Genomic DNA, 14560 nt, shown 5'->3' with positions numbered 1-14560 from the left:
ATCCAAAATGGTCCCTTTATATTGGTTACTCCGAATGACCGGACATTTCCGGACATTCTTTCTCATAACAAAGCAACGTCTTCTACACATAATTTTAATACCATTTTGCACTATGTTGATATATGATGTTATAAAATCATGCCAGAATAAAAAATATATACAGTTATTACATTTTAAGATATTTTAATCACAAATGAAATGGCTGTATTGGCCTTTGGACGGTTAAACCGAATGACCTTTTGACACTTCAAAATCTTTAAAATACCTTTATATGTAGCAAAATATAATTAAAACCTTTTGGATTCAATAAAAGAGATCTAGTTGTACTACATACTTTGAATGTCATTTCTTTGTTTTTTTATTGTTATTAAGGTCTTTGGACAAAAAAATGACCCGTCACGTCATTGACCCTTAGGTTATTTATATACAAAATGTATATTATTCAAAAAGAGACCACAGAATATATCAACAGTCAGGTCATATTATTCAGAAAATTTAACTCTTCTGATTGCTTTTGTGTGTGTGTGTGTGTGTGTGTGTGTGTGTGTGTGTGTGTGCGTGCGCACGCGCGCGTGTATGTGTGTGTGGATCAGGGTGGGGTGTTGCGCATGCACGGTGGCTTTGGCCGCGTAAATCTCCATCAGTGTCTGTCTGGAGCGTCCTGCCGCTGCGCCGGAGCAAGAGAGAAGAGCCCGTCACCTGAAACCGAGAGGAAATTCATCATCCACCTTTAGCATCTCTGCAGGATTGTCTGGAAACGTTCCACCATCGCATCCGGGTTGTTTTGTGCCGACGGCGGCGGGTGTCATTGAGCTGCGGGGCGTCGCTTCTCCAAACGCGCATCGGGAACCATTACGCGTGCGGATCTCCAGCCATCAGCGCAGAGATGTCCGGATACCAGGGCAAAAAGAACATCCCTCGCATCACTGTGAGTACAGATCAACACGAATGATGGTCTGAAAACACTCGCGATTAAAGATGAGGCGATGAAATGATGACAGCGACTCCTAACAGGAGTGGAGATTCATATAATGGAATTTGAGTGCTGAAATAATCAAGTTAAGCCTATATATGCTGTTAGGTTTTGTGGTTTCACAGTGGTCCAGTTATGCCAATACCTTTACATCAGATGTTGGATTACTGTCACCTCTCATTTCAATGTCACATACATTCAGGCCCACCTTCAAATGGGTTTCTTTGTGGGTCAGCGCCTAGATCCATTGAAGCTCTGCTATAGGTTACACTTTTACCTTGTAGAAAGCTGTCAAGCATGCATGCATTATAAAACAGACCTCATTTAAATAGAATAGAATGCATTATCCCTAGCCATAAACATAACATGCCCACATTTGATTGCAATACTACAATTTATTACATTCAATTCTTATTTTGTTGCTTATAATGTTGCTATATCTTGTCCCAAATGATGAATATACAGTAATTCATCATTGGTGATTTTTTCTGTATGGAAAGCTGTTAAGCATGCATGCATGTATTATTTTAAGATCCTTCTTCAAGATAAGTATCTTCAGTGAATGTGAAGCAATGCATCATTGCAGTTCTTTGGAAATCTTTATGATTTATGGTTTTGTGTGCACTGAAAACTTGAAAAACTAGATTGTGGAAAGCATGCATGCCTCCTTCGGGATATATCACAGCCTCAAATCAAAGAGAATCAGATCAAGCATTATTCCAACAGAACCTTCAAGTGTATATATCTATTGCAGAAATGTATCTTACCAGATATATCTCCAGTGACAACATTCATCTTCAAAAGTGCAGTTCATTAATGTAAAAAAGCAGCTTCAGTTTAGCTGCCGGTACAATGGCCTCCGTACCCACCCCCGCTGGTTTGATAGCCATGCTAAATGCAGAAAACCGTCTCCAGAGGAAATGAATGAAAATCCTCTTTTGAAAAGTAGGTCAGTGAATGTAAAGTGTTTGTGATGGTATGTGTTGAAACATTCCTGTAATACACGTTCAGTTCACCAGTAACCTATCATAGTGCAAAGACAGTGTGCACTGCATCGATATTCACTGTGATTGTTTTAGAGGTGGCGCTGATCTGATCGCGGAGGCCTGCAGGAACGGGCAGATCTGGGACAGGAGGGAGAAAGATGAAAACTCTGCCTTTGCCGTTAGATCTTGCCTTTAGCTCTTGGATGTCAGCTAAGCTTCAGCCATCTTAAAGGATGGTGATAAGACTGCCAGTGGGTGGCAAACGCTGATACTACACACTCAAAGACTTAAAGGAATAGTTCACGTTATGTCATTGTTCCAAACACAGGAGAGTGTTTGAATATTCATGCAGCTCTTTTGCATACGATGACATTTTATAGTGACATCATCTGTCGAGTTCCAAAAGGAACAAAAAGCACAATAAAATAACCTACAGCTAGTACATATGACTGATGTGCTGTACTATATATTACAAGTCTTATTATGTATCAGCTTTGATGAGGAACAGACCCAAATTTAATCTTCACAAAGCTTTAAAATCTTGTTTGCATCCATGTTCAGAATCCGAAGCGAATGTGGAAAAATGTTAAAATATGCAGAAATGTGAATGAGATTGTATGGGAAAGATCTGCGTGAAGATTCTTAACCATGTAAAAATAATTGGAAGAGTTTACTGAACCTTTAGACAAAATGTTTATAAAAAGTTTGCATATGTGTTTTATGTTTTGTGTCATATTTGATACATCAAACTTTTATGGCTCATATATTATGATAAAGTGAGAATATGAAGCTCATACTCGAGGAGTAAAAAACACCTTAATTGCGTTGGCCCAAAATGAGCAAAAATATGCAATTTGATGCAGATGCTGATATTTATATCTATATGAAAGCTTGTAATGTAAATAAGGAGATTTTTATAACAATATATCAGACTGCTGACATAAAATGCATATAAATATCAGTTATCACTCTATATCTGCCAATAAAGCCTTAGTAAGATGATATTTAAATGCTTAGTTTTATGATTAAAGCTCTGTAGTTTTAAAGTATATAATGTAATGCAATACAATAATGATTGAGAGATGAACAAATAAACCCTCCTCAGAAGCCTGATGATCATATTTAAGACTCACATTTGAACATGATTTTTATAAATAATGATGTATGGATAATTAAGTAAATCTAAGTTGCTTCAGTCCAGTAAGTGTTCATCTTGAAATATTACTAACAATATAAAAGTTATTTGGTCACACTTTAGATTCTCACTGTTAACTAACTATTAACTACGACTTTTGCCTCAAAAAACTCCTAATTACTGCTTATTAATAGTACGGTAGTTGTTAAGTTTAGGTATTAGGTAGGATTATGGGATGTAGAATATGGTCATAAGTTTATAAGTAAGCAACAAAGTACTCGAGGCTAGTGCTGTATCGTGAATAAGTCATGACTTATTCACGATACAGCACTAGCCTTGAGTACCTTATTGCTTTTATAAAACGATTACCACACAATACAAATATTAAAGCCAAAAATACGTATCAATGCAACTTTCATGAAGTAAAGTTTCACTAAAAGCCTTCCTTCCACTGGAAAAAATAGTCCCTGACCATGAACAGCAACAGAAGTTACATTATTATACCATTAGATGGCGGCAAAGATTGTCTTTATGAGTGTGTCAGTCAGTAGCGAAGACTTTTACATTGAAAAGACTGAATTGTTGTGAACACGGAACAAGACGCAACTGACAAATGCGTTGACTAGCGCTGTCAGTCACTGTTAACTGTTAAAAGGACAAGATAATACATCAGACATTTAAACAGATTTTTTATTATGAACATAGGACTGACCTGAAGGAAAATGCTAAATCTGAATGCAGGTAATAAACTCGCTCACTCGATCTCTTTCTTACAGTACTCTTCTACATAATACAGTAAGCTTAAATGAACAATATCGTTTGAGAACAGTTTACTTTGCTAAGAGTGGTTGCTAAGGGTGTTGTGTAGTGATACACAGAACCGTTGGGTGAAGCGGTAAATAAAACACAGCTATTGACCAATCAGAATCAAGGACAGGAACTAACCGTTTTATAAGTACTAATAAACAGCCAATATCCTTGTAATATGCATGATAATAAGCATCAGTTAATAGTGAGAATTGGACCCTAAACTAAAGTGTTACCAGTCAGTAAAGTCTTTGAAGCAAAAAGACACTTGACACATGCGTTTTTACGATTATACTAAAATTATATTTCTTATGCTTCTTTCTCATTTTATCATTGTCTGACAGTGTCACATCGCCACACCACTCATGACAAACTTGGCCTGAGCACTCGATCCTTTCCCTCTGAAACACACACACACACATGGCCCACTTTCTATCCATGTTTTCTGCAGCAATCACATTCCCACAGACAATGTTCTGCTTCGCCTGACTTCATCGTCCACAGCGTATCGAATGTCTGAGAGCTCCACTGGTTTTATGTTGTACACTCTCATGCTCTCATTGATTTGATAAAGTGCAGCCGTCCATTCCCTTTGACTCACGTTTGAATTGGTGACAGCAGTGAAGCTCACCTTAAAAAACCCAGATGTATTTCATCAACCCATCATGATCGATTCTATGAAACTATTGTTGCGTTCACACCATGTCATAATTAACATAATTACAAGATTTCAATTTGGTAAAAGCGTTCCCGTCCTCGTATAGCTCGTAATTACAACTTGTAAGCTGGGAATTTTCAGAAAGCTCCTACTTGTACCATGTGACCGCCTGACTGCTGCAGATTCATTTAGGCGTTGATAGTGTTGCCATAAAAAAGCAAAATTCCCAGTCCGAGGACGTGAACAGCTCCAAATAGAACATCATGTGTTGTCATCTTGAAATTACGGTAATCACAACATGGCGTGAACGCAGCATTTTATTGTAGTGTTGTAAAAAGTACCGACTTTGGTACCAAGTCGGTACTAAAATATTAAAAATGTGATGATCCCAGCATTTCCCCTAGCATTTTGAGAGCTGTTGAGTGGATTCTTAAACACCTCTGATTGGCCATTGTGTTCACACGCTCAACATATATGTCTGTGATTGGCTACTATGATCAGCGCTACAAAAACATGTTGTAAATAGACATCTTTACATAGATACACACAGAGCGTTTGAAAGCAGGCGTCTATCAGCGGATCCCTAAAATATCTGCTGATAGACGTATCTGCCAAAAGACACCTGCTTTCAAATGTTCCCATGTGTATCTGTGTAAGCACTTGGTGAAGAGTGTCAAAGATGTCTATTTACAACATGTTTTTGAAGCGTTAATCATTGTAGCCAATCACAGACGTATCTGTTGAGTGTGTGAACACAGTGGCCAATCAGAGGTGTTTAAGAATCTGCTCCATTCAGAAGTTACTCTCTCAAGGCTCAGCAGTTCTCAGATACTTTTCTTAGGAGTATCAACTTGGCCTCTCCTATAATAGAAAGAAAAGAGTTGATTGTTGGCTTGGACCCAGCTAACAAAAATATGTTCTAAGAACGTTCTGCTAATGTTCCCATTAAGCTATAAAGATGTTCTAAATGTTCTCCTTATGTCCAAAACGTCCAACGGTTTTTCTTGGTTATGCAAACCTTAAGGGAACGATCCATTTTATCATTTTTCAAACATTATGGAATTGTTATTTTTGTAACAAGTAGTAACATTTAAAAAAAAGTTAAGACATTACATGTAAAAACGTTCCATGAACGATGTGTAAATAATGTTTTTGTGCTACGTTTTTAAAGACTAGATAACAGTTTTTTATTAACTTCACTTGAAGAACTTTTGTTTATAACTTTCTTCGAGAACCTTGCCACAGCTTTAGCTAAAGTTCTGAGATCATTCCCTGTTAGCTGGGAGAGTGAGTTGTAAATTTGGATCATCTGGCTTTTGATTGCAGAAGTCTGATACATTGAGGAGATCTCTTCTGAAAACCCAAGAACGAATGTGAGATTATCTGCGAAACAGGAGACAGTTTGCTCTCCATTTAACCTCATAACCACCTAAAACACATAAGATATAGAAATCTCCTTTGTGATGTTTTGTTTCACATGTAATCGTAGCAGTGTTGATAGCGTGCGTGCTTCAAATGTGTGGTTAGAAAAATCACAGAAGGAAATTGCAGAGTAATAGCGTGTAATGATACGTCTTCCTTAGAACAATGTCGGTGCCAATAAGCTTGGTTTCAGCACCTAATGTGCTTTTGATTGCTGGCAGGTGTTGACAAACCGCTCGTTACAGTTTGACATCCATTTGGTTAAAACTATGACATTGTTATTGCCTCAATTGTCATGGTAAAGATGATCTTCCATCTTTGACAGCACACCGACCCTGTAGATTACACTGATTGCTAGTTCAGAACCCGAGAACGTCATTCTGATTTGAAGCTGAACTCATGATTAACCCTCTGGATCAGAAAGACTCCAAATTTCCAGCTAGCACAGAGCAGTTGAACTCAGGAAGCAAACTCAGACTAAATTTCACAAAACATTACAAAGAAATGGCAAGTTACACACTGAATTAAATGTGACATTTTGAAGTAAAAAGACTGAATAATCTGTGCTCCAGTTATTTACAACAGTGATAGTCAACTTGCTGTAATTCAGCATAGTCTGTTTGCTGCTGAGGCTAGTTTTGGTGTTAATGTTCTTTTTGTTTGACTGAGATGAATAGAAAAAGTCCTCATTGGTATGTGGTAACGATATATCGCCAGCAAATCATACTTGCATTTTGTTATGAATTGGACACTTGCATATTTCAAACACAATGACTGTGTAGCTAGAAGTATTTGCATTCATGTAATTGTGTAAAGTAAGATCCTACCATTCAAAATACTGCATATAATTTCAACCACAGGAATATGATCTATATTCACCAACACTATCTGGATTTGCAGTTCAAAAGCAAAATAAACACAAATGTGGAAAGAGAAACCAGCTTTAACTTGATTAAATCATTTGTCAGTGGACATTTGTGAGGCATGACTAAGAGATATCTGTACAAAGTCTATGGTCTCTGTTTTTTATTTTTTTTTAAAGCTGCAGCAAACAGAACAGAACAGTCTAAGACCCTCAAAATTTTGTATTTTTTTTTGTGTTTAGACCGCATACATACATGTTATTCTTCTGAAAACTTGAAACACAGAAACACTTCCACTACAGCTAGACGTGACTGTACCTTCAAGAAACTGAGTGTGTTTGACCCACTTACAGGACCACACTTCTCTTAGTTCTCAGTGCACATTACTTTCAGAAAGGCAGTTTTTCTCGTGCACCCAGAATGGGAGCCCCCTCCGTCCACGGGCCATTATGTCAATTTGAGTATAGCTTGAGTTAGTGTGTATGTCTTTAGGATAAAAGTATGCACTAGATTTGCTGTAAGTGGGTCGCAGGGATTTGGTCTGGTATGGACGGGCTCTCTGGAGGCCATCTTTAGCAACCCCTCACGCTCACTGCAGTACACACTACGTGAAGCTGAGGGGAAAAAAATGGAATAGTAAATTACTAAGTGCAGCATTTGTCATTTTACTCTAAACAGAGCAGCACTAGGCACTCTTAGCTGTCGGAAATACATGTAACCATAACAAACGTTTAGTTCTTCAACATTTTAAGTACAAACACACTTTGCACTGCTTGATCTAGAGGAGGGACTTTTTGCTGTTACGTAATGACCAATTAAGCCCATTCACAGGCTTTGCAATGGATTAAAGGAATATTCTGGGTTCAGTACGAGTTCAGCTCTATCAACATCATTGTGGTAAGAAGAACTAACCACAGAAAAATATTTTAACTTTTTTTGCAGTTTGAGTAATACAGTAAAACTCAGAAATTTTATATTGAAATATGAAGCTTTTTTTGTTAAAGCACTTACATTAATTTTTCTATGCAAAATGTGTATTATTTGAGCTTGTAAAGTTGTCTAAATAGTTATTTTTGGTGGGACTGCTGTTCCAGATGGGTGTCATATTTTTGGTTGATAAATGTCATAAACATGTAGATACGTGTAGAGACAAGTTTACGTTCTTCTGTGGATTCAAGACAACATTCTGGCAAGCTAGCAGTTTAGCTTCATGTAAACAACGAAGTTACGTCATCTTACTTCTTGGTATCCTTGTGTAGACCTCATGCAAAATGTATCAGGATTAGCAGGTTTGAAATTATATTATGTTAACTAGTGGCCATATACAGTGTGTATTTTAATGTTTATTTTGTTTATATAATGTTTATATTTTTTCATTACATTGATTGTACACTGTACGTGCCTTACCATAACTGAGACTTTTTTTTTTAAATCAGGGATGGGTAAAACTATATTTTGTTGTAGTTGTAGCCATTTGTATATATTTACATATACAATCTATATATTTATATCTGTTCTCTATTTGATGAAAGTACCTTAAAAAAAGTCTTTGTGGGATGATTGTCTCAGAGATGGATGAGTACCGATAATTTCAGGATCTGATTCTTCCCAAGCCATATACTCCTTTTAAGGGTTAAAATGTGAATTTTTGTTTTTAATATTTTTAGTGTGTTCATTTCAGTCTTAATTCAATTGTTTTTTTTCTCTTTTGAGAAAACTGTTGCTTCAGTTGTAAACTATTGTAAACGTCGGCTCTGCTCATCCACCACGGGCTGCAGAGTCACACACAGTGCAGCAGGAATCACAGTTCACTGATCACGTGACGAGAGTAAGGCGAGATGACTGACAAGACCATGGCGGAGGATTCGTTGCGCAACAGAGCCTAAGCTTCTGTTAAATGTCTTATCTTGTAGAATCCGTGCTCAGCACTGCCACTCCCTATACAGAGTATGTGCAATCACAAATTCGAAAGCGAAAGTAAAACGCGAGCTCCCTGATGCACGCAAATTAGACTACATACAATAGCCTATCTATCAATATCAAACCAATCTTAGGCTGGGCTGTGTAGTTGAAAACACCTCTTAGTTCTGGTCTCTGTTTTAGACTCTGTTTGAGCTTTGTATATTGAGAGAGTACTTTGATTATGGTTGCACTTATTGTTTGCACTTAATAAGACTAAGAATAAACTGTTACTTATTTTTGTTATTTATACTGTTTTTTAATTTGGAGGTCACACACAGCCTCAGTCAGAAGTTCTGGATACTCATAATTCATGTAGAGTAAGGTTAAATATTGCCTACCATCTTAAATCCTCTTAGTTGGTCAGTATTCCTGAATATGCATTAGAACATTAAACAACTGCTGAATAAGCCAAAAGCTCAGCGGTAAAGCAGATGTAAAGGTCTGTTTTAATGAGCCTTTGGACCGTAATGCCGGCTGCAGAATGAGCCAGCATTTGTCTAGACGCAGCACTAGTAATGGATTTGTGTGGAAGAGTGACCAACAAACAACTCCAGAGCACAAGTCCTGTCACGGTTGAATAAAACGAGTTCATCTTGATCTCTGACATTGATCTCCAGCTCTGTATAAACATCACAAATAACCCACGTGATTGCCTGAGCTCCAGCGAGCCACAATCCTTCCACTGTGACTAACAAAGTTAAGATGGTTTGGATGTTTGTGAGATGTTTTTCAGCGCTCTGTGGCACAGCCGATTATGATGATAAATGCGGTCTGGAGACTCTGTGTGTGTCATAGTAAAGCAGTGAGACAGATAAGGCCTCATTTCCGTTTGGATGTTTAAGTAATTGCATGATCATTCTTTCTCAAACTGGGTTGATATACTGTATACCGAGATTATGTTAGCTAGCTGATGTGGCTGGTTAAAACGTGATTAAATTGTTAAAAAAAAACTTTTTAGGGGGGATATTTGCAATGTGTGTTCAGGGTATTTTGGTCTGAATAAACCAATTCTCTCTTTTTCACTTATTAACAGCAATCAAAAATATATATATTTTAGCAATAATGGAACATAGGGTTGGGCTATATATGGGTTAACAGGATAAACTGATTTGTCATCCAGTAGAGGTTCTGAATTAGACCTACCTGAAAAAATTAAATCACTTTTCATTTCATTTGTATTTTTGTTCTGTTATATGTATTTGTCCTTCTGTTGCTTGTAATTAATTTCTTGTTTTTATCATACTGATAGGGTTAGTATTATTTTTTTCATGTGATATAGAAATTGGTTTCGGGAGTTGTGAAATATCAATGATATCTAAAATTTTGTCATTAAAAATTAAATAAAAAAGTAAAAATTATTAGAGTATGTTTTACAAGAAAATACTATTTCAGTCTTTCTACTTCAGAATTTCATGTTTAATTCAATGTTACTTGCCATTTCTTTGTATTTTTTGTGAAATTTACTAGCAATTTCTGTGTGAAAATTGTTTCAAAGTAAATTCTACACCATTTTTTTTTTTACAGTGTGTAAAAAAGTATTGTAAAACCCTTACTTTTGCTTTTTTCGTAATATATAATTTTAATGAAATAAAATTATTCATATCGTGATATAATATTTTGGTCATTTCGACCACCCCTATAATGGAATATAATAAAGAGCAAATAATGCACATAAAGTGTGTAATTGATGCTTCATCTGTGTATTGTATTGTTTATCATAGAGATGCACTGTTGTATACAATCGGATTGTTTAAAAACGGCCGATGATCAGGGCCGATTATATCCTTGTCAATCAAAAGGGTGCGGAAAAACGTGTTCAGACTGCAACTCATACATACTGTGTGTGTGAAGAAAATCACTCTTGTGTTGAATTTTAACGCATTAACAGATTAAAAATAGTGATGTAAAAGCAGCCTCTTTCTGACCCTATGAATCACCCGTAGTTCAAGCCAGGGTTGCCAGGTCTGCGTTTTTTTGCTACATCAAATATTATTTGTAGCGCCTCCCATCCTATAATCGCAAAAAGCTTTGTGCTTTGTTACTTCTGATAAGAATAAACGTGTCAGTTTTCAAATTCTGTCCATTTTGTCATAAAATTCAAACAATAATACGTTTTGACGCTCTTAAATGTCAGATCGCTGTAATGCCTCCGGCAACTCGGAGCGCGAGTCTTTTCTTCCTCTTCAATACAAGTTATATCTCGAAAAACATGCATGAACATCAAAGGTATGTTGAAAAATATAGTACAACTTACGGGAATGTATCATGTCTCATGTAATCACTTTATTTGTGTTTACACCGCGGAAAGACGTCAATAAAACAGCTTGTGAACAATATGTCACATCATGTCACTTTTACCTCAGGAATGTTTTCCAATGTTCACAGTTCCTTAGCTATCTATATACACAAAGAACACCAGAGAAGAGCTTATTTACTGTTAATTATATGTTTGTGTAAATTTGCCATGAAGACAACAAGTGCTTATGTGATACTAGGTTTTATACAAACATTTCAGTTTTTATTTGAGTGTAATTATTATATCTGAAAATAAACAGCAGCTGAATATCTCTGTTGTTAATTGTAACCTCTAATATTGTAGTGTACCAAATGAGAGGGTTCCCTGTATAGTTTGCAACATTATTTGGGAGTGATTTTTTTTCCTTAAAGAAAAACCAAACTATCGGCATCAGACGATATCATTCTGAATAATCGGCTATCGGTATCGGCAGAGAAATTTAGTATCAGTGCACCTCATTTTAACTGTGTTGCTACAGAGAATGATGGGAAATGTAGTTTGTTGTGCAAGCCTGTTGCCTCAAATAGTAGGTTCATCGTCAACAGTACTAAAACTGTGTACACAATAAATTGTAAAGTCAACATTCGGAATGAAAACTTATTTATGACTAAACAATGTTTTTGAAATGATAAAAACATGTCAGTAATAAGGCTTAAAGAAATCCCAGGGATTCCCATTGTTAAATACAGCATTGTTGTGCCGTTCATGTGTGCTTGTTTTGTACAATACAATCATTCTGATATGATTGTAAAGCATGTTAAGTTTAACTGTGGTCAATCATAAATATTTAACTTTTCAGCAGTCTTTCCGATGTCTTGTTCTCCACAGCACAGGCTCTTTTCTTACAGTAGAATCATGAAACACAGCTCAACAATAGCTACTCATTAGCAGTCAACCAGCTACAGATTAAGACTTCCATGACAATTATCCCTTCAGGTCATTAATTACAGAGCACAATGCAACTAAGATCTTCTTAAACCCCCTACAATTCCCATCATGCCTTTGGATGGCACTATCATGATGGGTTAAAGTGGAAATACTGTGGCATTCAATAATTCAATAGTGATTGAAAAAAAATTCAACTGCGTGTCTCAACAGGAGGAAAGCATGCGGGCTGCAGTCAATGGCGGTGTCCTTAAATGACGTTTGGGCCCATGATGGCGTGTCAGAATCCATTTAGCATGATAAGAATCACTGTATTTTTCTGATGTGCCTCTGCGATCTTTATGCTTCAGCTCTGATTGAACCTGATGTCCAGTGTTTGTCGGTCATTTTTTTTTAGTGCATGGTGTGGTTTAGAAAAGGATTCTGACTGTGCAGTCCTGAGTCTTCAGTTGAAGAGATCTGCATCTCATTTGGTTGTTTCTTACAGTGACCTTGTCATGCTAAGACATTTATCAAATCAAATCACATCACTGTCAACAACAGTGGTGACTTTTTATAGCCACATACACACTGCAAGGTTTATAGTCAATGCCCCTATTATGCTTTTTTTCATACATTACCTTTCATGTAGTGTGTAATATAGCTGTTTGTGAGTGTAAAAAGTCTGCAAAGTTTCAAAGATAAAAAAATAAACGATAAATGGAGTTATTGTTTCCCAAAAGAAAGAAGCGATTCTGAACTGCCTGAAACAAGTCATCAGTAATTCCAGTCTTCCTGCTCAAACCTATGTAGGTTTGTAACAAATTTGCATAATGGTTTCCATTGGCTGCCTGCAAACATCTACTTTTCCCAACCCTCTAACACTGTAGTTGTAGCTGAGACTGGAAGAGTTTGGTTTGTGTTGTCGACATGAAGAGAAGACACTATTTTCGACGCTGCAGTATTGACAAAAAAATTTATCTCGATATCTTTTGGGATTTTATCGATAACAATAATTAGAATTAGAACAGATATTTTGCTGAGTGTGTTATTGTGCTGGTACAGTGGCAGGTTTAGGATTGTCGTGGACAGCTGACTCCTAAAGTTTTTGATATGTTGCTAACTTGTTGTTAGCATGTTGCTAACATGATTAACACATTGCTAGCATGATTAGCACATTTCAAGCATGTTGCTAGCCTGATTTAACATGTTGCTAGCATGTTGCCAACATAATTAGCATCTTGTTAGCATGACTTAGCATTTTGCTAGCATGTCAAACTGACACCATCATTACTGTTCTTATAACTGTAGCTGCGTCCGAAATCGTGTACTGTTGAGTAGGTACTACATTTGAATTTAAATTTACTTCACGACCGTTGTAAAATTACGTTCTATATAGTACGAATGCGTGTAGTATGAATGAATTCGGACGTACTACATCAGCCATGTTGTTACTATCACATGACCTACCAGCGTCGGTTATGTCCCTTCAACTCCATTCACAAATCCTCTCCTGTGGCCTTGTGGGATAGTAAAGTGTCCATCATATGCGCACTTCAGAATCTCGCCAGAAGTAGTAAGTCATCTGGGTACTTTTCGCCTACTGTTCTTCGAATACTATGAATTCCGACATACTACTTTGTTCGCATACTGTTTTTTGCATACAATATAGTAGAGAAGTATTCGATTTCGGACGCAGCTTGAGTATCAAGTGCTGAGGAAGAGCTGAAATTCAGATGGTAATGGGCTTTTCGTTTTTGGCACTTACTGTAAGCGGTTGGCCAACAGACTGAACCATTTGACCAATCAGAGCAGAGCAGGCTCTCAGACAGGCGGGGTTCAGAGAGACCGAATCCTTGATCAAACCATTTCAGACACTGAAAAAAAGAGCTGATGCTACAATGTATATTATGAGAAAATGTTTTTTGACCTTGGATGCATGTAAACCTGTTGTAGGAGACTCAAAAACGAAATTATGAGCCTTTAAAATAGCATAACAGGGGCACTTTAAATGCGAAAAAGTGAATCCTCTAAAAAGTGATTCATGTATATGAAATGCAGGAGTCATGCCTGAACTTGAATGAATGAATAAACAAAAGAATGAACGAATGAACTAATGAATGAATCTATTTAGTATTTATATAGTATTTATATATAACTCAGAAAATGAGTGAAAACTGTATTTAGCAGCAGTGGGTTTGTGGCATTTAAGAACCACCGGTGAAGGAAATGTTACTGTGAAATATGCACATTCATTTTTGTTTTATTGTTCATACTATGCAAAAACAAAGTGTTTCTGTGCTTAACTGATAGCATGTGAGATCTATTGAGTTACAGTCCAATTATTGTATAAATAGATGCATACAGCTGCTGGGAATAAAGGCAGTTTTTGTATGACTCTCTGTCTCTCTTTCTCACAGAGTGACCGTCTTCTAATCAAAGGTGCGAAGATAGTGAACGATGATCAGTCTTTCCATGCCGACATCTATATGGAGGATGGAGTCATCAAGCAAGTGTTTTATTATTATTTAATTTCTAGTCTATCTCATCAAGTGTTGACTAACAGTAGAGATGACCTCTGTTGACCTTTGTGG

At 36.7% G+C, this 14560-nt stretch overlaps 1 protein-coding gene across 1 annotated transcript in view; it reads left to right on the top strand.

Moving 5' to 3' along the window:
- The first annotated feature begins 583 nt into the window (after nt 1–583).
- dpysl2a (dihydropyrimidinase like 2a) overlaps nt 584–14560 on the top strand; it is a 34802-nt gene continuing 20825 nt past the window's right edge. Inside the window, exons 1-2 of the mRNA XM_051904461.1 lie at nt 584–928; nt 14387–14475. Coding sequence (XP_051760421.1) covers nt 887–928; nt 14387–14475 — 131 coding nt within the window. The 5' untranslated portion in view covers nt 584–886. The remainder of the gene's footprint in view (nt 929–14386; nt 14476–14560) is intronic.

This window comes from Ctenopharyngodon idella, chromosome 8 (genome assembly GCF_019924925.1).
Source record: "Ctenopharyngodon idella isolate HZGC_01 chromosome 8, HZGC01, whole genome shotgun sequence".
NCBI classification, from domain to species: domain Eukaryota; kingdom Metazoa; phylum Chordata; class Actinopteri; order Cypriniformes; family Xenocyprididae; genus Ctenopharyngodon; species Ctenopharyngodon idella.
Note: the sequence above shows the minus strand (reverse complement) of the source record. Positions and strands in the feature narration are given on the sequence as shown.